The sequence below is a fragment of the Sebastes fasciatus genome, chromosome 7, assembly GCF_043250625.1.
Source record: "Sebastes fasciatus isolate fSebFas1 chromosome 7, fSebFas1.pri, whole genome shotgun sequence".
Lineage (NCBI taxonomy): Eukaryota > Metazoa > Chordata > Actinopteri > Perciformes > Sebastidae > Sebastes > Sebastes fasciatus.
Genome location: NC_133801.1, coordinates 29,282,417 through 29,304,526, shown reverse-complemented (window position 1 = coordinate 29,304,526; position 22,110 = coordinate 29,282,417). Strand labels below are relative to the sequence as shown.

The 22,110-nt window shown below is 41.5% G+C and overlaps 1 protein-coding gene across 4 annotated transcripts in view; it reads right to left on the bottom strand.

The window, feature by feature from the left end:
- Positions 1-1,949: 1,949 nt before the first annotated feature.
- Positions 1,950-22,110, bottom strand: part of LOC141770532 (alpha-2-macroglobulin-like) — a 44,478-nt gene continuing 24,317 nt past the window's right edge. For 2 of the 4 annotated variants that reach the window (XM_074640152.1, XM_074640153.1), the window contains 27 exons: positions 20,493-20,610; positions 20,256-20,365; positions 19,999-20,166; positions 19,087-19,314; positions 18,766-18,829; positions 18,493-18,638; positions 16,413-16,562; positions 15,413-15,553; positions 15,208-15,301; positions 14,940-15,090; positions 14,333-14,558; positions 10,913-11,039; positions 10,611-10,732; positions 10,474-10,525; positions 10,044-10,127; positions 9,685-9,861; positions 8,959-9,034; positions 8,116-8,272; positions 7,607-7,681; positions 7,147-7,309; positions 6,863-7,050; positions 5,858-6,070; positions 4,613-4,731; positions 4,363-4,453; positions 4,174-4,242; positions 3,996-4,101; positions 1,950-2,610 (listed from right to left, as the gene is read on the bottom strand). In XM_074640152.1, coding sequence (XP_074496253.1) covers positions 2,555-2,610; positions 3,996-4,101; positions 4,174-4,242; positions 4,363-4,453; positions 4,613-4,731; positions 5,858-6,070; positions 6,863-7,050; positions 7,147-7,309; positions 7,607-7,681; positions 8,116-8,272; positions 8,959-9,034; positions 9,685-9,861; positions 10,044-10,127; positions 10,474-10,525; positions 10,611-10,732; positions 10,913-11,039; positions 14,333-14,558; positions 14,940-15,090; positions 15,208-15,301; positions 15,413-15,553; positions 16,413-16,562; positions 18,493-18,638; positions 18,766-18,829; positions 19,087-19,314; positions 19,999-20,166; positions 20,256-20,365; positions 20,493-20,610 — 3,471 coding nt within the window. In that variant the 3' untranslated portion in view covers positions 1,950-2,554. The remainder of the gene's footprint in view (positions 2,611-3,995; positions 4,102-4,173; positions 4,243-4,362; positions 4,454-4,612; positions 4,732-5,857; positions 6,071-6,862; positions 7,051-7,146; positions 7,310-7,606; positions 7,682-8,115; positions 8,273-8,958; positions 9,035-9,684; positions 9,862-10,043; positions 10,128-10,473; positions 10,526-10,610; positions 10,733-10,912; positions 11,040-14,332; positions 14,559-14,939; positions 15,091-15,207; positions 15,302-15,412; positions 15,554-16,412; positions 16,563-18,492; positions 18,639-18,765; positions 18,830-19,086; positions 19,315-19,998; positions 20,167-20,255; positions 20,366-20,492; positions 20,611-22,110) is intronic. The other 2 variants (XR_012594585.1, XM_074640154.1) reach the window with 2 other exon arrangements.

Here is a 22,110-nt window from a genome sequence, read left to right as displayed (position 1 = left end):
CCTGGATTGCCCACCACCTCCACACCCCTCCTCCCAGCTGTTGCAGAACAGGACCGTCCCCTCTCCATTACAGAGGCTGATGTTCGCCGGACCCTCCTGCGTATCAACCCACGCAAAGTGGCTGGCCCAGACGGCATTCCTGGACGCGTCCTGAAGACCTGCGCACACCAGTTGGCGGTGGTTTTCACAACAATTTTCAACCTGTCGCTATATCTCACCTGCTGCAAATCCACCACCATCATCCCCATTCCCAAACGAGAGAAAGTGACCAGCTTAAACGACTGGCGCCCCATAGCCCTCACCCCCATAGCCAGCAAGTGTCTTGAGAAGCTGGTTAAATCCCTCATCTGCCCCTTGCTTCCCCCCACACTCGACCCCCTGCAATTTGCATACCGCCCAAACAGAGGCACAGAGGACGCCATCACCCACGTCCTACACACTGCCCTCTCCCACCTGGAAGGAAGGGACACCTATGTGAGGATGCTGTTGGTGGATTACAGCTCAGCGTTCAACACCATAGTGCCCTCCAGGCTCGTCAGTAAGCTCAAGGATCTGGGCCTGAACACACCACTGTGTGACTGGATCCTGGACTTTCTGACGGAACGCCCCCAGGTGGTGAGAATTGACAACCTCACCTCCACTTCACTGACTCTCAGCACAGGAGGGCCACAGAGCTGTGTTCTCAGCCCCCTCCTGTACTCCTTCTACACCCACAACTGTTTGGCAACAAGAGCTTCAAACACTATCGTGAAGTTTGCGGACGACACAGCAGTTGTGGGGTTGATCTCCCATGGCGACGAGACGGCTTACAGGGCGGAGGTGACCACTTTGAAACAGTGGTGTCAGAACAACCACCTCTCCCTGAACATCTCAAAGACCAAGGAGGTCATCGTGGATTACAGGAGGGGGGGGTTGCACTCACCCCCCAGTCACCATCAACGGCACAGCAGTGGAGAGGGTGGACACCTTTAAATACCTGAGTGTCAACATCCATAAGGACTTGACATGGGCCACCCATGCCACCGTTGTAGTCAGGAAGGCCCAGCAGAGACTGTACGCTCTGAGGCGACACAAGACTTTTAGACTTAAACCACAAATCCTCAGGGACTTCTACCGGGGCACCATAGAGAGCCTCCTGACAGGCTGCTTCACCACCTGGTACGGCAACTGCACCAACATGGACCATAATGTGCTGGGAAGGGTGGTGCGCTCGGCCCAACACATCACCGGGTGCGAGCTGCCCGGCCTGCAGGAGCTGTACACCCAGCGGTGCCTCAGGAAGTCCCTGAGGGTCATTAAGGACATCACACACCCCCACAACAGCCTGTTCTCCCTCCTGCCCTCTGGTAGAAGATACAGGACCCCCAGGACTCACACCAGCAGACTGAGGAACAGTTTTTTCCCCCAGGCCATCAGACTTTTAAATATATAATTCATACACCTTCTCACACAAAAATATATCTTATACTGCCATGTTAAACAAAATATGAATCATAGCAGCCGAACGTGTCTGGAGGGGAACTACAGTATAAGTTCAGCATGCAGTTGTTTAGGCTGTACCTGAGTGGAGGAGAAGCCTCCATAATAATTCTGCTGCCCCGTCAGCCATCTAACAAGATCCATTTCCCAGTTTTATAATTGGGTTCTCTGCAACAAAGTCATGTGCACATTATGTTTATTGTTTTCACTCTGTTCTTTCTGCTGCTCGCTTTGTATTCATTTTCATGTTCAGCACTTTGGTCAACTGTGGTTGTTTTTAGACGTGCTGTATAAATAAAGTTTGACTTGACGAGACTCCTCAGAAAGCCATAAGAACACGTGTTTCTTTTTTAACCGTATTTCACCTTCCACACTAAGCTGAACTGCAAACTTCTGGCCTGTGGATGAAACATATACAATAAATAAACAGCAGAAAGATGAACAGTGAAAAAAGGTCAACACAAAAACAGTTTTTTTTTTCACATTACAATTATTTTATTGTCCATCGTGCATGCATTTCACCTCAGACACATACAGTAGTTACACAGCTGCAACGGATTGTGGCAGAATACTAACAAGCAAATACTTGTTAACTGTTTGTGTATGTTTACACAAACAGACGTTGTGTAAAGGTTCATCAAATATATCTGTAATAAAATGCGAGTAATTTTAAATTATACTGGAATCAGTGACGGCGCGAGGACTAACCACACTTCCCTGTTAAACCTGTGAAAGAAATAATGAAAACAACCATTCACTGTGAAGACATTTTACATTAGTTGTAGACCCCCCTCCCACCACCCATCCTCTCCATCCCCTGGTAGCAGAGAGAGTTCAGGGGCAGAGGGGGGGTATAGTCTGCTTCACTCATTGATCCTTTATCTGACTGAGGTTTGTGCAACATAGGATCTACGGCACCGACCACGGCTCGTCATCGATTTATTTCCAAATTGTTGTACATACTTGTGAGAGGGATTCTGAACAATTTAAGACATTATAGGTTTTTGTGGTTGGGGTGAAAATGTTTTTTTGGAAATGACTTTTGTCAGAAACGTTGCAGTGCTTCTTTATGCTATTACATATTGTTACCGGCAGCACAAGGGTAGATGTATTCTGCATCATCCTGGTCACCTGAGAGCAAAGAAAGAAGAAGAGAGATTTAAAAAAATGAGTCAAACTTGCTTCATGTGTTCAACAGTCTATCACATTTAACAAACGTACGACTGGAAATTACTATTCTGATTACGGGTGTCACGATTCTCCAAATCTAAATTAGGTTGTAAAAAACTTGCATGTAGGCTGTAGCCTTTATAGTTTTAACCACGAGTAAACTCATTTCTTGAGTACAGCTGTATTTTCTATGTAACACAGGGAGGTAGGTGGTAGTGGAAAAAAAGTATAATAAATAAATAAAAATAAATCGTCAATCCTGCTTTTGTTATCGATGGTTGAAATCAGAAGTTAACTTCGATTGATTTCCGATTTAGAATCGGAATCGTGACACTCCTAATTCTAATAACTGATCAGGTTGTTGTGCAGCTCTACTACGGAGCAGAGTTCGTCAGTGTGTGGTCTCTGTAAAGGAGGTTTAGGGGCCGTACACATGCTGCGTCTAAAAACTCGCGGAAAACGCCAGCTGTGCCGCTTTCTTTTCTTTCAAATGTGCTTTTGGAGGTTGTGCTCATGGATGTATAAAGATAGCTGGATGCAGCGTTGGAGGCGGATTCCCGTTCATTCCTATGAAAGTAGCTCAGTGGCTCAGCCGCTGTAAAGTACCCTGGATCATTCGGCGATCTTCCGCATCCATTGGGCCCATAGAGCAGGCGCAGTAGCGTTTCCTTTAACCCCGCCTCCCAGCCCTCGCTCCAGCCCTCGTTCTGGGGCTCAGTCACATGACAACTTTTAGGACCTAATGATTTAAAAATGGACTAATCAAGTGGTCCTACTGGGAAGTTGATTTACCTCAAAAAAAGAAATTATCCGTTGAGTTACAGTCGTCTCTTTCCTAATGTAAGTCTATGGGTAAGTCTTTTTGGCCCAATGGTATCACGTGACGGACACTGAAGTTGCAGTACCGCCGTTTGGCCACTACCAAAATTTACTTCAAAGCCTGGCGCTCTTCCTGGGGGCTCAGTTACGCTCCTGTTGCGACCGCTGTTACTAAGCAACCAAAACCTGCGTGCTGCAATGATGATAATGATGAAGTAGCTGTGATTTAGCAGGAAGCCTCACTGACGAAACTAAACACAATCAAAACAAAAATAAATGGATTTCCAGCACCATAAATCCTTCACTGATATTTACAGAATAAAGAAAGAAAATATATCTGCCGGCTGTGATTGGTTGTTCCACGTCACATGACATGCTGTGTGTGCTGCTGCGTTCCAAAAGTTGAACTAAAAAACGAAAAATAGGTCTGTGACGGTGTCGGTCCCGCGTTTGAGCACGCCTGCCGCACGTATACGAAGACAACAATGGATTTGACCATGCAAAAGACGCTTAGAGGACTGATTTACTTGGCTGGTAGTAGTCGTAGATCTTGATCACAGCTGGCTTCAGGTTCTGCACTGGGAGCTCCTGTATGAGGTCTAAACTGTGGTTGATGGGTATATCCTTTATTAACTGTTGGAAGAAACAGATGACAGTTACAAATCTGAAGAGCATCTCTTGTTCCTCACTGTGAATTCCTCTCACCTCCTGTATGTACACCAGAACATGATCGTCCTTTAGTTCAACACGATCCACCAGCAGGGCACCTTTAAGCTGTGAGGAGATGATAATCAGCTGGGTGGTTCCTCAATGAGATGAAAACTTTTCTATTTCTACTAAAGGTGAAAGTTATACTCATATACTATATACTATGTATACTGTATATATACTCACAGCCTTCAAAGACTCTGGTTGTGGGACAAATCCAGAGAGCATTTTGATATCCAGGATCACCATGTTTGTACTGGTCTCCCTTCCAGTATATCTGTAATACAAGTACCACAAAAATGTGACGTTAATTTGCTACCAAGTTGTAAACAATTCTCCCGTCCGTCCATTAACAGTTACTTAGTTAGAGCTGGTAGATGCAGTCAAAAATGTCAGTATTGTTCTGTAACGTGGATCTGCATTGTTGATTGCTTACAGGGACTTCAGCTTCAGAGAGAGTTTCGGTCTTTTGCTGGAGCAGTCGGCCTCTGCCTTGATCTCGACACTGAGAGTGCTGATTTCATGAGGAGTTGGGATGTTATAGCGGAGTGAAATCTGGGAAAGAGGTACACAAGGAAAGTTTAACATTCATAGAAGAATATCAAGTATTTCCTTTGCTCAAATTTGTTCAAGTTTATGACGCATCAGGATTTAAGCCTTGAGAAGTACCATCTTGTTTTCACATGTTAGTTTTATGTTGCTGCGTTTAAGCATCAAACCTGATTGAGCTACCTTTGAATTGGTCATCTTAGATATAGGGTTGATAACTAACTTTCACATGCATTGACCCCATTGGCTGCTGTGCATACTATCAACCAGTAGGCGATTTGAGGGGGGATGTCATCACCCTTGTTAGCAAAATGACCAAAAAGCATGCTCTTTGTTAACCTTCCTAAAGGATTGTGAGGTACATACAGAGAGTGTAGGAGCAGAGGGGTTGTTAGATGAATGTGTTATGTTGCATTCACACCAAGAACAAAGCAAATGTTCGCCTCGCTTTACTCGCGCGTAGTTGTACTGCTAGTATCATTCATGTTCATTCGTGCTAGATGCGCCGGAGAGAAGAAGGAGCTTGTCTCCATAGATACCAACAACTTTTCTTTCCACCGTTTCCGCCATCAACCGTGGAAGGAATAACCACTGTTGCTGCTTTGTAGCTTACATCTTGTGGAAGTCCCAGAAATGTCGGAAACCCAAACGCTGTCATGTCTGGATTCATAACATCACCTGGCGGCGAGCTGTATTCACATACAGGTTCCTTGCACTGTCATTTGCGCCTCATTCACCTCTTTGCATTGACTTTGTATGTAATCGCGTTGCGCAAAAAGTTTGCTTCACTCTTGGTGTAAATGCACCATTAGTCTAGTCTGCCTGACTCATTGACCCTTTATCTGACGGAGGTTTGGACAAGTTAGAAACTACGGCCCCGACCATGGCTCTGAAAGATCAGTAGTCTAGCTGTGCTGTGTATTGATTAACCCATGGCACTGTCCGTGGTACAACCTCTTATTTTTAGATCAAACAAAGTATAATGCAGGTGGAGGTGCAATGGAGGTACGGAACTTCCAAACCTTTTGTATTCCTACTGAGCTGCTAACATTAGGGCATAGTTATATTAGCAGTGTTTGGGATGGTGTATGTATAGCAAAGAGAACCAGGTAAAGCTGCAGTGACCACTGACCTGCATTACAGCACATGCAGTGCCCTTCACCTCCAGGCTGTACTTTCCTGCCGCGTCCTGCAGCAGCTTCTCCTGGTAGAGCAGTTTGTTGTTCTGGTTCACATCAAATGTCATCTCACCACTGGGAGACTGGACTGTCACTGTGCTGGAACCCTCTGGACTGAACACCAGAGTGGAGTAGAGAGTCAGAGCCTGAAGAGCCACCACTGTGTCCTACAACACACAAAAACAAAAATACCAAATACTTTATGTGCTTTAATTTATACAAATGTAAATGTATTGACTTTTGTTTACACATACAACAGCTTTCATATGTAGGAGTTCACTTTTATCAATTTCAGGTTTTAATTGTTGATTTTCATACAGAAATCAATTAAGAAAATTACAATTTCAAACAGGACAGTATGCTCAGTGTATGTGAATCGTAGTTAAAGGGCTATAACACCGCTGTTGTCCTTGGTCAGGTATAATCACTGACACTAAACTGTTGAGGTATGGGCTCATGTCGCTGTCCTTTGAAAACCATGTGTGTCTAATGGGGCTCGATTGATTAAAATATTTAGAAACATTTTTTCTATCTGTTCAAAATGCACCTTAAAGGGAGATTTGTCAAGTATTTAATACTTTTATCAACATGGGACTGGGAAAATTGCTTTATGCAAATGTATGTATGTATTTATTATTGGAAATCAATCAACAACACAAAACAATGACAAATATTGTCCAGAAACCCTCACAGGTACTGCATTTAGCATACCTTTGTTATCGCATTAACTTTGACAGCCCTAATGTCTAACTTATGTGATTTTGAATTTGTCAGATAAGCTGAAGGATTTAGTATTCCTATATACATTTAGAAAATGTTCCTACTTCATAAGTTAATGAAACAGTTTGAATAAGCTGAAAAATGCATTGCACAGACCTTTGTTCATCATATTTGTACCAGATGACAATGCAGTACGTTTAATTCAAAGTCCAGCTTTATGCTGTTTGGGCTGCCCGTACCTGTGTGGAGGAGAAGCCTCCATAGTAGTTCTGCTGGCCCGTCAGCCATCTAACGATGCTGCTGGTGTAGCCCAGGTCTTCAGCTGTAGGAGCGGCGCTGAGTTTGGCCAGCAGCACGTAGGAGCTGATTTCCACAGACAGGGAGGCTGACGTGTCTTTTGCTGTCTGAGACCAGTGGAGGAACCCTCCTAAAAACAGCCATCCACAAGCAGACAAACAGGCACAAGGTGAGCTTCATTCACAGTAATGAAGCCAGAATGATTTCCTTTAGGAGGATGACTCACCGTCTTGTATTGCAACAGTGTCTAGGTGCTTCAGAAGGTGAGCACGGGTCTCCATGTCTCCTGCCAGGGTGAAGACGTACGCCAGCAGAGCTGTAGTGTAGGTGTTGCTGAGGTCACTGGTGGACTCCTTGAGGCAAGACAGGCTCTGGTTCACCACAGGATCCTAGAACAGATTAAAAGCACACATTATAATTACGGCTGTCAATCGATTGAAATATTGAATCGCGATTAATCTCACGATTGTTCACAGTTTATTGGGATTAATCGCAAATGAATCACATTTTTTATCTTTTCAAAATGTACCTTAAAGGGAGATTTGTCAAGTATTTAATAGTTTTATTTCTTACTTGTCAGTGTAAAAATTATTGGTTTGTGTATATGTTGTAAAGTAAATTCTTTCCATCAAGCAATTTACAGTTAAAACAGCATGAGATGTTTGTAGTGAAAGGAGTCTACTCACATCTACGGGCTTCTCCATCTCCAAGAAGGCAGCAGTGATGTAGGCACTGAGGGTCACTTCGTCAGACACACCACCCTGTAGAGAGGAAGCATCATACAGACACACAGATCATCACTGCACCTCCAACACCCAGGGGCCACACTCACAGAAGTCATTTTGAGCAGTTTGCAAATGGTGGCAGTGTCCTGTTTCACAAAGGGTCGTCACTCGGAAACTTGCAAATATATTTGTGAGTCCCACGGGACTCTCGAATAATCCTGCATGAGTCGCCATTATCGCGTTTGTTTTGATAAGAGAAACCTGTTAAAATCAATATGAGGGGGAATTATTTCATGCTGCAAATTGCTGCTTGCATGTCGCCCATTTCGTGAAATGGGCCAGAGGCTGGTATTAGCTACTACTGAGCCATGAATGAAAGTCCTGATGATGCATTTGTGTTTAACTACTGCTGCAGTGAAGATCAACATGTAACCTCATTTTTATAGAAACTCCAGACGGACTTTAATTACCTTCATTCTGTTGTTAAAGAGCTTTCCTGACCGTTCAAAACAGCCATTTTTTCGTTGTTTATCGGTCAGCCAAACCATAGACTCTTCGAGCTTTGCTGGGTCGATGTAAATGAACGACTGCGCTTTGGCAAACGATCTCAGCACGAAAGCAGTCAGCCTGAGGAGGATATTAAAACAAAGTTAGATATTAACTGATGAAATAAGACAAGCGATTAACCATAATGCTTACTACCATTTGCACTCTTAGATGCCATTGGAACTATTTGTATTCTGAAACAATTCAGCCTAAATACATCCGACCTGTTTGATAGTGATAAACAGAAACACATTTAAATTTCAACCACGTTAACACCACTTTGTTTTGCCCTGATATTCAGGTGCTTTGTAATCAGATGTCGCTTTAGCTCGGCTGTCACTCGATATAACTGTCGTCATATTTTCTCAATTTAGTTAGTTTGGGCTTAGCGTCACTTGTCGATGTGGACTGACTCAAATATTTCTCCATGCTCGCCAGCTAGCTAGCTGGCTAATAAGCTAAGCTAAGCAGCAGCAGGAACAGTTTGTTGCGCCCTGAGTGAAGCTAACGTGGGTGGTGGTAATGGACACAATATGCTTGTTTTATTGGTGCAAATGGTCCCCATCTGTAGATATGTACTTTTTAATAATACAGCATGATATTATAATTCATAGCAAATAATTCCGTGGACCCAATGACATGTGACCCCTGGGAGTCCCCGGACCGTACTTTGAGAATCACTGGTATAAAGGGTATGGCTGTACGACGTAGTGAATATTTTACACCATAATTAATCTTAGTAGATGATTGGTCAGTAATGTTCTCACCAAGTGTTTCCTGTTCCTGATCCAAACGTGCTGTAAGCACCATCATAATGCTTGTAGTTCAGCTGTCTCTGGTAGCCTGTATCACAAAAGAAACACGCTTATTAGAGCATTTATGAAACACACATTGTCAGATCTGATTTCATGATTTGAGGTAAATTTCGTAAGTGTGAATGTACAGATTAAAAGAAAAAGAACATTTTGGGTTGGGATGCACCGATCCGATTTTTTCAGTCCCAATACCTGGGCTTTGGGTATCGGCCGATACCGATCTGATACCAGCGTTTAGTTAATAAGCTGTATGCCTCACTGTGTGGATGTGACTGGGATCATTCTGTTATCTGTAAGGTAACTTCAGGCTTGACTTTAACATTGATTTTCTAACTTTGTAAAACAAAATGTGAACAATACATACATAGATATAAATGTATTGAATTGTTATTTATCATTAAAATAATAAATAATGCACCAAAAAGTTGGCAAAAAATCTTCAAAATTATCAGGAATTACAATTCAACTGTAAGCCTTTTTAATGCAGCAACTAATTGGTCAAAACTTAAACAGGAATTAAAATCCCAGTATAAAATGTATATAGTATTTAAACATAGAATTTAATTGAACAGGTTGGCCACATTGTCACCAATATCCAATCCATCTCTTTGAGTCGGTATCGGCCCAAAATGCCTGAGTTTATATTTCAGCTACAATATGAAGTAAACACAGACTCACCGCTGGTCAGGAAGTTGGTAGCCTTTTCCTTGATGGCTGGGGTCAGCTGCCGTGTGTTTTCCAGGTACTGGAGGATGTAGATGTTGGGGGCCAGGAGTGCCATGTTCTGCTCCCCACATCCATACGGCATCTTCAGCAGCCCATCCAGGTTGTTCAGGGCTCGGCCCAGAATGTCACCTGCACAAAAACACTGACTCACTGAGACCGAATACGTAACTAACCTGACCTTTCACCCCTCGTAGGCTGTTTTCAAATTCATCTGCAGGAGGAGGAGAATTTCTCTGTGCTCACCTTAAATCTCAGTTTAACATGTGGAAGTGCAACTAAACACTAAAAAAAACCCAAATGTATAAGTTTACCCAGGACTGATACTGAAGCACGGGTAGATCCAACAATCACGTCTTCAGGGAGTTCTATGTCTATTTCCTCTGTCAACGCCTCTCCTGTGTGCAGACAGAGAACAAACACTCAGCTCAGCACTAAAACAAAGATTTAACGGATGGTTAGTTGGTCATGTACTGAAACAGGTCAGACTGGAAGTAAGATATGCCACAAAATTGGGGATTCTTCCATTAGGTAGATAAAATGTATACAAGTAATGACATTGAAATAATCTGAGACACCTACGCTAAACACAATTAGCATAATCACAATGAAACTAAGTGCTACCTGTAAGTAGTGAATTACATTACTTTTTTGACATGCACTCTACCTCCTCTTAACTTAGAGCATTGGGCTGTCCTTTTTCAAACTGTTTGATGGGCCGTGCCTGGTGTAAAACATACTGACCTTTTGGACAGAGCAGCCAGTTGTAGGTCTTTGTCATCTCAGTTCCTTCAGCCTGAGAGGGATGGAAATTATGTGAGTTCCAGAGTTTCCATCTTGTTAATAGATAAACTTTTGTCATCTTGTTTTAAGGTACCAACCTTTACTATGAGAGATCGTGTGACCACGTCGATACGACCTCTCTCTGGCACGCTCACAATCTCATTGTCACATGATGTGTGGGATGCCACGGCCTCAGCAGTCACTGACACATTCATAACCCCTAAAAAAGATCAATGAACACGGTGTGAGACTTGATTAAGAATCTTTTTTAATTATAAAAGTGTCAAAACAATTTGTCACTGAGGTGGATCTCACTGATTTCATAGAGATGAAAAAGAGTTCCTCCACCTTGGTAGCCTCTAACATTTCCCACCAGTGTGGATGAAAGCATGACTCTCACCTAAGGCTGAGGGGGCCATGGTCCAGCTGAGGGTCTTGCGCTCACTGCCGCACAAACAGGATGTGTACAGGTCACCAGAGAGGGGGGTGAGGGTGTAATCTAAGGATGGGGCTGGAGACACATTGACCTGTTCAAGAAAGACCACAATATATTTAAAAACTGGAGTTTTATGGCAAAAATGCAAACAACCGTTCAAACTGCAGCACAGTGCTGCACCATTTTGACCTTTCAAAGGTGCATCTTGCAAATGTTTTTGTACCAAATAACAGCAGACATCAAATGATCAAGTAGTTTGAAAACTGACCTAGTTAAGAAAATTAGGATTATTCCAAATATTTACAAGAACCTTGGTAAGTCTGTCATCATGAGTGAGTTGACAGGATTCGCAAGAGATACTGTACATGGGTAAAGTTCACCAGTAATCAACTCCAGGTTTCAACCAAGGGGCAACCGCTGGGTCTAAAAAATTTAAGCCAGTGCAGAAGTGCCTTAAACATGCATTATTTCCAATGGCCAGCAGGGGGCGACTCCACTGGTTGCAAAAAGGAGTCTGATTGTATAAAAGTCTATGAGAAAAGGACCCTACTTCTCACTTGATTAATTACCTCCGTAAACATTTTCTTAATGAGTTCATACTCTCATAATTAAATAGCTGATAAACTAGTGTATGCTTCGGGCGGGGCTACCTTGTGATTGACAGGTCGCTACCACAACATTGCTCAGAGTTCGGGTTGTACTAAAAGACACTGTACAGAGTTGGCTCTTTTCAAGCAAGTATATTACAAACAAGTCAGATTTTTTCTAGTTAAAATTTGCTTCTTAATTGGCATTAATATCACAGTTAACATGAACTACAGATGCTAGCTAGCATGGTTAGCAACGGTACCTGGCCCTGCCGGGCCCTGATGCTAGAGTGGACGCTTACCCGATTCTGCACGTGCTTCCTATGTGCTTCCTACCCCTAATCAATAGGCTTTCCTATCCTTTGGACCATCCGTTCCAGTATTTACCCCCAGCTCTACCCTCTCATCCAAATATGGTCACTTCTGGTTCCAAAAAACCAAGATGGCGACGGCCAAAATGCCAATCTTGAAGCTTCAAACCATTCAAAAGGGTAGCCCACAAACCAGTGGGTGACGTCACAGTGACTGCGTCCACTTCTTATATTCAGTCTATGATTTCAACAAGGCTTTAAAAGTCTCTTTGATTCCACCTTGAAAAGGTAGTGGGTAAAGTCATTATCTATTCAAATCAGTTTGATGAGAAACGACTAAGTAAAATAAATTTGGATTCACTGGGGTCATACATGTATAAAAGGAGATCATCAGCATAAAAGAACAATTTATGAGGGAATCATCTGTGTTTATCTCTTCAGTCTTCTTGTCCAGTCTCAAATATGTAGAACTAATGACATTCCCATCAGTCATTTGTGTTCAATGCTACTTAGCACATGATAGTATCTTAACACACAAAACTAATGCAGCATTTTCACTGCATGGTACGGCACAGCTCTACTCAGCTTGACTCGCTCTTTTTTGGTCTTCCATTAGCAAAAGTGGATATTACCTGGTCCTTTTTTTAACCTTCCTCTTGTGTTAGGGTCGGCACCGACCCGTTTTAGGTTTTAAATGCATAAAAGAACCACATAAATTTTGTTTATTGCATCAAGGCTTTTTGACTTTGTCAGGAACCTCTATTTCAACAAAATAAAACAAAAACATTTTTTTTCACTAAATTATAAAATGCTCTGGTTGAAATTATGACCTTTGTGTTGTTAGGGTCGGTTTCGACCCAGTTATAAAAATAAGATTATAAAGCAATAATTAGAGCCAAAACTGAAATCATAAGTGCACTGTCAGCCAACACACTGACAGCCAGCTTGATGAGGAATACCTGGATGCTTATATTGGTGTTGTTCTTATTGCTGGAGTGCACAGATCCTGCAATGAGGCCACTGATAGTCTCTGGGACGCATCGACAGGCAGAAATATTTTCCGGGCAACAATGTCACTTCAGACCTTTCAAATGATATCAAGAGTCCTCAGATTTGACAACAGAGATACCAGAGCAAGATCTGACAAGCTTGCCCCCATCAGGGATGTCTGGGACAGATGGGTGCAGCTCCTTCCACTGAGAGTGGATGAACGTCTTGTCCCTTTCCGAGGAAAATGCCCCTTCCGGCAATACATACCCAGTAAGCCAGGGAAGTACGGCATAAAAATCTGGGCAGCCTGTGATGCAAAAACCAGCTATGCCTGGAATCTACAGATTTACACAGGCAAAGCTGCGAGTGGCATTCCTGAGAAAAACCAAGGAAAACGTGTGGTCCTCGATATGACTACTGGACTGCAGGGTCACAATATCACTTGTGATAATTTCTTTACCAGCTATGACCTTGGACAAGAACTTCTCAGGAGGAAACTTACCATGGTGGGCACAGTGAAGAAAAATAAACCTGAGCTGCCCGCTGAAATCTTGCAGGTGAAGGACAGGGCTCCACTTTCCTCAAAGTTTGCTTTTACAGACACCACCACTGTTGTCTCATATTGTCCAAAAAAAAAGAGATGTGTTCTAATACCCCTTAGTAATAGTCAGGTAACACAACAACCTTTTATTTATTTACATGATTCTCTTGAGGTTCATTTTACCATTTTTTTAATTGAAATCGAGGGGTATACTGACAAAGAAAAGGCCCAGAGGCCCACACCAAAAATATTAAAACCAATATTTTCATGGATAAGGAAGCCTAACAAGGTAACCAAGAGATGAGAAACAAATTGGATGATAAATAATTGTTTTTAGTGTATTTTACAGCTGATTTAAGACATGGGTCAAAACCGACCCGTTAACATAAGAGATGGTAACAGAAAGCTAACACAGGAGGAAGGTTAATACCACCTCGGTCGAGGTTCCAAGTGAGCTGAGCTGATACTAGAAGGTGGAGTTAAAACACTGCAGACCGCTGATTGGTCAGAGAGAATCATCACTTGTGCCACACGGGACATCTTGCACAAACTCGCCATTTTTAAATAGCCAAGCTACCGTCAATAGCGACCGCAATTTTTGTAATCATTCAACCCAGATTTTAAAAATTGGCAGCTTGCAAAACTACGGCATACACTTGAAGAAGTGCAGACTTTCCTCTGTCTGGTTGCCGATGAAATGATTTAGCGAGTGTCGCGTTGAAGATGATGTCACGGCAGTTTTAGAATTCCGCCTAAACTGAGGGGGTACTCTTCACAGTAGAAAACAAAATACAGAAAAGGACCTGGAGCCAAAAGTGAGTTGAGTCGAGTCAAGCTGAACCATGCAGTGGAAATGAGGCACAAGAGGGTGAATATGGTAAACATTACACCTGCTAAACATCAGCTTGTTAGCATGCTGATATTAGCATTTAGGTGATGTGAAAACATTCATTACCATGATACAGCTGGTCAGGTAGTTGAAGATGGTTGCCTTCAGTTCAAAGTGCTCTCCTCGGATGATGGAGTAGGGAAGGCTGAGCTCGATGAAGAAGGGCTGGAAGACGGTGATCTCTTTTCGAGGAGCCAAGCCAAAACCCCGAGAGGACAGACAGAAAGCCTCCGTCTCCCAGGTGGTGATGGTGTCTGGGACAGTGAGGGACACGTCCTTTGTTCCAGAATCTCTGAATCAGTAGATACACAGAGACATGAAATTGCTTCATAAGATGCATTCTTGAGATCTCAGAAAGTCAGAAACTCAAAGAAATTAGTAATACAGGGTTCCATGTTGCTTAAGAATTTCTGGCAATATTCTTAATAATTAAATCAGTTTCCTAAGCATCACAAACATCCTTAAATTACTCTTTAAGCCATGAGGTTAAATAAAAAATAAAAAAAAGTCTAGAGGAGAAGTTTCAGTAAATTATTTTCATGCCATTCATGTGTACAGGGGGACAGCAGGAAGTCAGAGAGAAGGACTCTAGTGCACATTCTCTTTGGGCCCAAAAATGCACTCAAATACACTCATTTCATGACCATCAAAATCCTTCGTGGCAAAAACTCACCCAACTTCCACCAGGTCCCATATCCAGGTCTCGGGGAAGAAAGTGCGGACGGTCTCTATTGGTGAAGGAGCAGAATAGCCACCTCCACTAGAACCGAGCTGTACCTGCCTCATGGCTACCATAGGAACATCGTAATTTATATACATAGTATCTGAAAATAAAGCAAAATGTTCCATCAGAAGCAGAGGAAAGCAATTACACAGTGATCTGTTCTAATGCTGGTAAATATTTAGCATGTGTCACTTGATAGAGCAAAAAAATTAGTCACCAAAGCTGTAGCCCTGGTGGTATTCTCTTCCTTTGAACTTGAGGCATGTAGGCACTCTGATAACCAAGTTTGTTGCCATCTTCATCCCTACATTCTAGATGATACAACAACATACAGGCATCACTGAAACATTGATTAAATGTGCAACAACAAAATATATTAGTATATTCTTTATATTGTACATTCATTTATGTTCAGGAAGTACCTGGAAAACCGTAAAAGCATCATGGCTATCATCGGGATTTGGCAAAATGTATCTTCTCGGTCTCACATGCAAGCATTCTACAGGATCTTGAGCGGCATATGGAATGAAGGATGCTTTTCTGACAGGCAACAAGTCAAATATCTGAAAAGAAAAGTGTGGTTCAAAGCTATAAAGTGACAAATGTTTGAAACGTGGATGTAAAGTACATTTGTCAAAATAGTGCCTTGATGTGGGTCAATAGTGGCCTACTACACCCATTAGTAGGTTTTATCATCTATTCACATGCTAGATCACTGAAAGAAGTTATAAAAGAACACAACAGCGGCATCTAGCGACCGTAGTAATTATGACAGGATCAGAGGCGGAAGCCAGGCACTGTAGTATAGACAGTGTGAAACTCCACAAGGGGTGGATGTCGGGGATGATGGATGGGAAACAAAACACAGTGTTTTCACCTAGGAGACTGGAGTTCGCATCACGTGTGAAACCAACAATGTGTAGTTGTGTTCGTGTTCGTAGTTATTTTAACTCAAAACACAATGTTTTTCACTAAACTTAAGCCTAAATCTAAAGAAGTTGTTTTTTGTTGCCTAAACCTAAAGAAGTTTTTTTTTTTCCTAAACCTAAAGAAGTTTTTATTTTTTCCTTCATTCAGTTTTACAACGTGTTCGAACGTGTCTTTTAAGTTTCACTTTCACAACATAGTAGGTGGAGTAGGCCCCTAATGACCCACATCTATGGTGCTTATAGCGACTGATAACGCCTGTTTAATGGCCTGATAACGCCTGTTTAATGGCCTGATAACAGTCTAATCGGGTGCAGCGATACACCTCACATATGTGAGGGAGAAAAGGAAGAAAGAATGAACATGACACAAGGAAATAGCAGCAGAGTAAAAACTGTAACCTCTGCATGACTGATGATGTTAATTGTGCAAAAGATTATGTAGAGGGAACATTAATGATGTATGCATCTATTTGTGGTTGATTCCAGCAGTTACCTTGTCTGCATCCAGAGTCTTCCCTGGCTCCTTGATGAGGACGCTCTGGTCGACAGCGCTCACCCCACAGAGAGAGTCTGGCTGGGCCGTCACACGCAGGGTGGTCTCCTCTCCAGGGACAGCTGAGGACGGAGAAAACTCCAGCGACACCTGACACACACAGAAAAGACACATCCCACCATCTGGACTTTAGTGGTAAAACCCAATGATCTTTTTAACCTCACACAAATGTGTACTTTAGTCTAAAAAACATCTCCCTGATTGATTTTTAATCATAGGGCCCTTTTAACCCTCTGAGACCCGACTTTCGCGTCTTTCAGAGGCTGTAGGAGGTTCAGTTTTATAGCTAGAGTGAAGATACAGATATCATATGAAAGTAGAAAACCTAAGGAATAATGCTGCACAGTTAGGCTAAATTTTGGGGAGGAAAAACTGCCATGGTGATTTTCAAAGGGGTTCACTTGACTTTTGACCTCAAGATATGTGAATGAAAATGGCTTCTATGGGTACCCACAAGTCTCCCCTTTACAGACATGCCCACTTTATGATACTCACATGCAGGTTTTTGCATGCAGTATAAATGTTTTATTTTCTTCTATTCTAAAATGGTGTATTTAAATATTTCTGCATACTGGGGTCCCTAAACAGTCTTGGAATTATATAACTTGGGTATCACTGTAAAGCTGAGACTCTTGTTGATTCAATGAGCTCAACTGTATTCATGTGTGATGATGTTAGTCCCCATAGTGGCCATTTCATTGTAGTGAGATCATTTTTTTAACTTGGACATCACTGTATAAAATGACCTGTGGTGACCTCTAGGATAATCACAACCTCATGAAACTTTACAGCCACAAACTAAAGACCTAGACCATTCAGAGGATAGATGGCTGTCCCAGCTAGATTGACAATAAGGGGGTTTCTGAGCAGTTTCCAGAACAGCAGTGCTCGCCATCCAATCGCAGAAAAATGCAATTTTTGCAGAAATCTCCAAATGTCAAAGGTTTTTGATACCAAATCACAGCATGGCTTTTTCTGTCTTAATGTGGTATTTTGGAGGGATTATTCCTAATTTGTATGAATTCTTGATTGGTAAAAATTTAGCACCAAATCTGTGTAACAAAATGGTATCAACCCAAAATTTGCTGCAACAACTTATGAGACATAATAGAGCATGTGAATGGAAGTCATGTACTTCTATCATAATGTTCTAAGCCCTTACTTTATACTTTCAAAATGTATTTTAATTAATTAATTAATAAATTAATTAAATTGTGTTTATTTCGTATTGATGACTAGAACAATTTGACACACAGTGCTGCATCTCAAATTAATCTTCAGGTTCCCAGCTTTCAGATGATGTACACCACTTCTATGTGACATCTACTGCTGACCTGCTATCTCCCCTTAAAGACTCCATTTACCCCCCTAAAAAAGACAAAGAAAATGGTCTATTGTGGGTCTCAGAGGGTTAATGAAATGAATTGAAACAGATATCTGCATATGAATGCATAATCCGCGGACTACGGACAAGCGTTCTGGTTTCCGTTTGTAGTCCGAGTAGTATTGACCAGTCACTTCACGTTTGAGTGGGTTCTGTTTGAATGCAGGTAAACAGTCCGTGTGAAGAGTAAAAGAGATGGAACGCATTGGCCCAAATGCAATCTCAGATATGACCAGCTATTGTCTGACAATGATGTAGCTTTTTATTAGCTAAAAAATAAACCATTAACTGAGTGTAAACTGGCTAATTGTGAAACAATCCGGACGTAGACGTCGTCTCTCAACTCTATTCTCACGTCTCAAGTTGCTAATCAGACTGTAATTAATGAGCAGCACACGGAAAAGAAAGTCTTAGCCCAGATATCGGTTATTTTCACCAGAACCCCCACAATATTGGCTGTTGCCCCTAAAAGTTTATCTAAGTTTATTTAAGTATTTAAGTAAATAGATAACAACTGGCAGATCTTTTGTTTTGACACAGGGCTACATATTGTGATGTTTTGTAACACAGCTAATACACACTTTGATTCGACAACTACGTCTGATGAGAACAGTCACACCTTCTCCTCATGCTGACCTTGTGAGCAAAGCATTTCTCAACGGAGAAGTCGGCACTGTGGGCGATCACAGTCTCACTGGGGAGGATGGCGTATGCCACAATCTGGACGTCTGGTGCCATGTCCGGAGACACTGCCAGCTTAAAGGACACATAGCCCTCATTCACTGAAACAACAAACCAACTGTTATGAACGACAGTCACCTCTCACATTACCTCCATAGGTCATTAAAACAGAATTATTTGGCCATGCTCATTTAAAGGGTCATTTTCAAGACATCAAACTTTGCTCACCTGACTTATCCTGCACTTCAACCTGCTGAACTCCTTGCATGACAATAGCTCCTCTGGATAAGACCTGGAGAATTTGAGAGAAAATGACACAAAGAATGAGTAATGTAGTAAAAACTGACTTCCTTTAACAGCAGATTACAACACTGTCTGCTGTTCTGGTGTGTGGTTATTTATCATGTTATTAAAGTCCAGGTAAAGCAAAAATAAATATGTGTTCTGAGTTTGACAGAAAAATGTGTTATTAACCACCCAGACAAATTTGAATGATTAAATTTGTCTCTGAAAGAGAACTGGTGACAAGGCGAGATGATGTTCACTCACCAAATACATCATATCCACAGAGCCCTGGGCCTCTCCAACTACAGTGTAGTGGATGGAGATGTCTTCTTCTTTGTCACAGGCAAGTGGGTTATCCTTCTTCTTCACGTCCAGAGAGCTGACTGTTTTAGTATCAGGAGAAGACAGTTGGGCCATCGACACTGTGTGATCTCCAGTCTCATAGTATGGCGTTCTGTCAGGAATGTAGCTCAATGTCGGAGAGATGCTCACCTAGATGGCAGAAAAGAAACACTATAAATGAGCTCATGGTTGTTGAGGTAGAAGCAAGCTTTGGTTCTTACAGCCAAAGCAAATGTTTAGGTTTAGAAGTAGTAAACTCTTCCAAGTCTCAAGTCACTGTGTTTGTGACGTAAGGGTGACTCAAGTCCAAGTTGCAGACTCGAGTCCCCATCTCTGCTAAAACGTGGGCTACAAATATATAGAAGTATATTTGCAGTATAAAAACTATGAAACTACTAGTTTACTGAAAGTATACTTTAAAGTGCACTTTCATAAACTATAAAGTGGGATACAAGTATACAACTAAACTATCTGTATATTTATATTATAGTTGCAGTACAAAATAAGACTTGAGTGTAAACTATTTATGTACTCAAAGTTTACTATTCTTATACTTAAAGTATACTTAAAAGTATACTTGTATAAACTAAAAAGTGAGCCAATTTAGTCCCAAGAAGTATTAAAGTAGTACATTTACAAGTTACAAGTATAAACTTGAAGTATACTTCTTTTTCATAAGGGGCCACTTGCTACGATGGTGACACCTTGGTCAATTGCAGCATATTGAGAAACCATTTTAGGTTTCAGTTCTTGGACTGGTTGTCATCTTAATGAAAGGGTTACGATGTGACTAACAAATGTTGAATTACAGATATCAGTTCTAGTCTTACTTACGTGGAGGTTGATGTCCCCTTTAAAGTCAGCTGTGCTCAATGAGAAAGTGGCGACACCATCGCTATCAGTTGTGAGATTCTGCAGCAGACGTGCTGACCACCTTTCACCCTCAAACAGGTGCACCGGCATGCCAGGAATGGGCGTATTATTGTAATAAACTGCTTTAATCTGTTGGAAGCACAACGGTGTATCACTGAGAATGCACATTGCTTTGTGTATAGAACCACACTGAAGGAGTGACGTTAACATGCACTTACTTTTCCCTCCACATCGGATCCTTGGTGATAAATCTTGGGTGTGTCAATGAAGGACAGCTTTCCAATAACATATGAAATCTTTATATTCTTCTCTTGTGGGCGTGTAATACCTGTACAAGAAGCATCCATGTCACAACTACAGTATGTGTATGACACATTGTTATAATACATGGCATTGGAATTGTCTTGGTATAATATTATTTTTAAAAATATAAAGATAATATGAAATAGACTTGCCTGTGCCCTCCTCTTCCACTTCGGCTCTGACTTCCAGTGTATCTATCAACGCCTTTTGCGCCATTTTTGTGAAAGTTGACATCATGAATATAAAAGTGGCACAGCCTTTCTTGTCCGCCTAAAAAAACACAATGAAATAAAATGAAATACATTAACACATTAACTTTAAAACTAACATTACCTTTTCACACATTACTACTGTAGCTTGAAGTTATTATTTAGCTAATGTTTGCTGCTGCCTGAGGGAGAGTGTCAAACTACTGTTTATAGTAGAATATAGTATATAGCTCAGTACAGTTCTTAACTCATAATGGAATTGCTCTGCTACTTATCTTAAAATATGATGTGAAGATGACCCCAGTCTTGAATGGCAATGATAACCCAAACAATTCACAAGTTGCCTCATACGCTCCAGTATTTCATTATTATTTATGGAGCATTGCTGTATGGATCAGGAAGCATGCCATCTTTGGCTATCAAAGACCATCTTTGAACTGAGACAGAGGTTATATTCTGTCTTTGTATGTTATTTTGTGACTATGTGTAAAGTTCCCTTCTTTAAGTTCTGTACTTTAACTGAGCAGCAGCTTCATCTGCTGGTGAAGACTGTGAGATGCAGTTGAAGCTCCCAAAAAAGCCAGTAAGCTTGATTTAAATTTGTTTTATGTCAAACTACTATTTCCATGGTCAAAAATGAACTTTTATGCTCCTCCATTTGTACATTAGACTGAAAAGATAGATAGGGTATCCAGACATCACAAAATATTATGAGCGATTGTTCCAATCCCGAATCCTATCCTGTTTGTCCCGAAGATTAAACTAAACCCGAGTTTTGATTAGTTAATAAGTCTAATAAAACATTGAAAACATGTTGTTGTGAAAGATTATTTTGGCGTTGCCCACACAGTGTTGTCTGTAGCCCACATGAATTATAGCTGTTGTAGTTTTTTGCTAGCTGTGTACAGTAGTGCCACAAATTGATAAACAACTATGAAAGACAACACGTTACTGCAGGTACCAGGAGGAGTGGGGAGGGAAATACTCGTGGATCATTGCTGCCTTACAAGATCCAAACAAAACATTTTGCAAAGTCTGTAGGAAAGAATACTACTATTATTATTACTACTGTTCGTTAGGGATGGGCGGATCGATACTGTGGTATCGATACTTTGTTTCTCACAAGCTACTCATTTGGTATTGATTCCTTAAAAAGTATCGATGATACAATTATAGAAATTAGGGCTGTCAACGTTAACGCGATAACGCAAATTAATTTTAACACCACAAATTTTTTTAATGCATTAATGCATCTTGCAATTTGTAGGTTGCAGCGGGCTCAGTTTTAAAGAGTGAAGATACTGACATCATATGAAACTAGAAAACCTAAGGAACCTCTGGAAGGAGGCTAAATAACCCTCCAAACAAAGGGGTCCCTTGACCTCTGACCTCAACATATGTGAATGAAAATGGGTTCTATGGGTACCCACGAGTCTCCCCTTTACAGACATGCCCACTTTATGATAATCACATGCAGTTTGGGGCAAGTCATAGCCAAGTCAGCACACTGACACACTGACAGCTGTTGTTGCTTGTTGGGCTGCAGTTTGCCATGTTATGA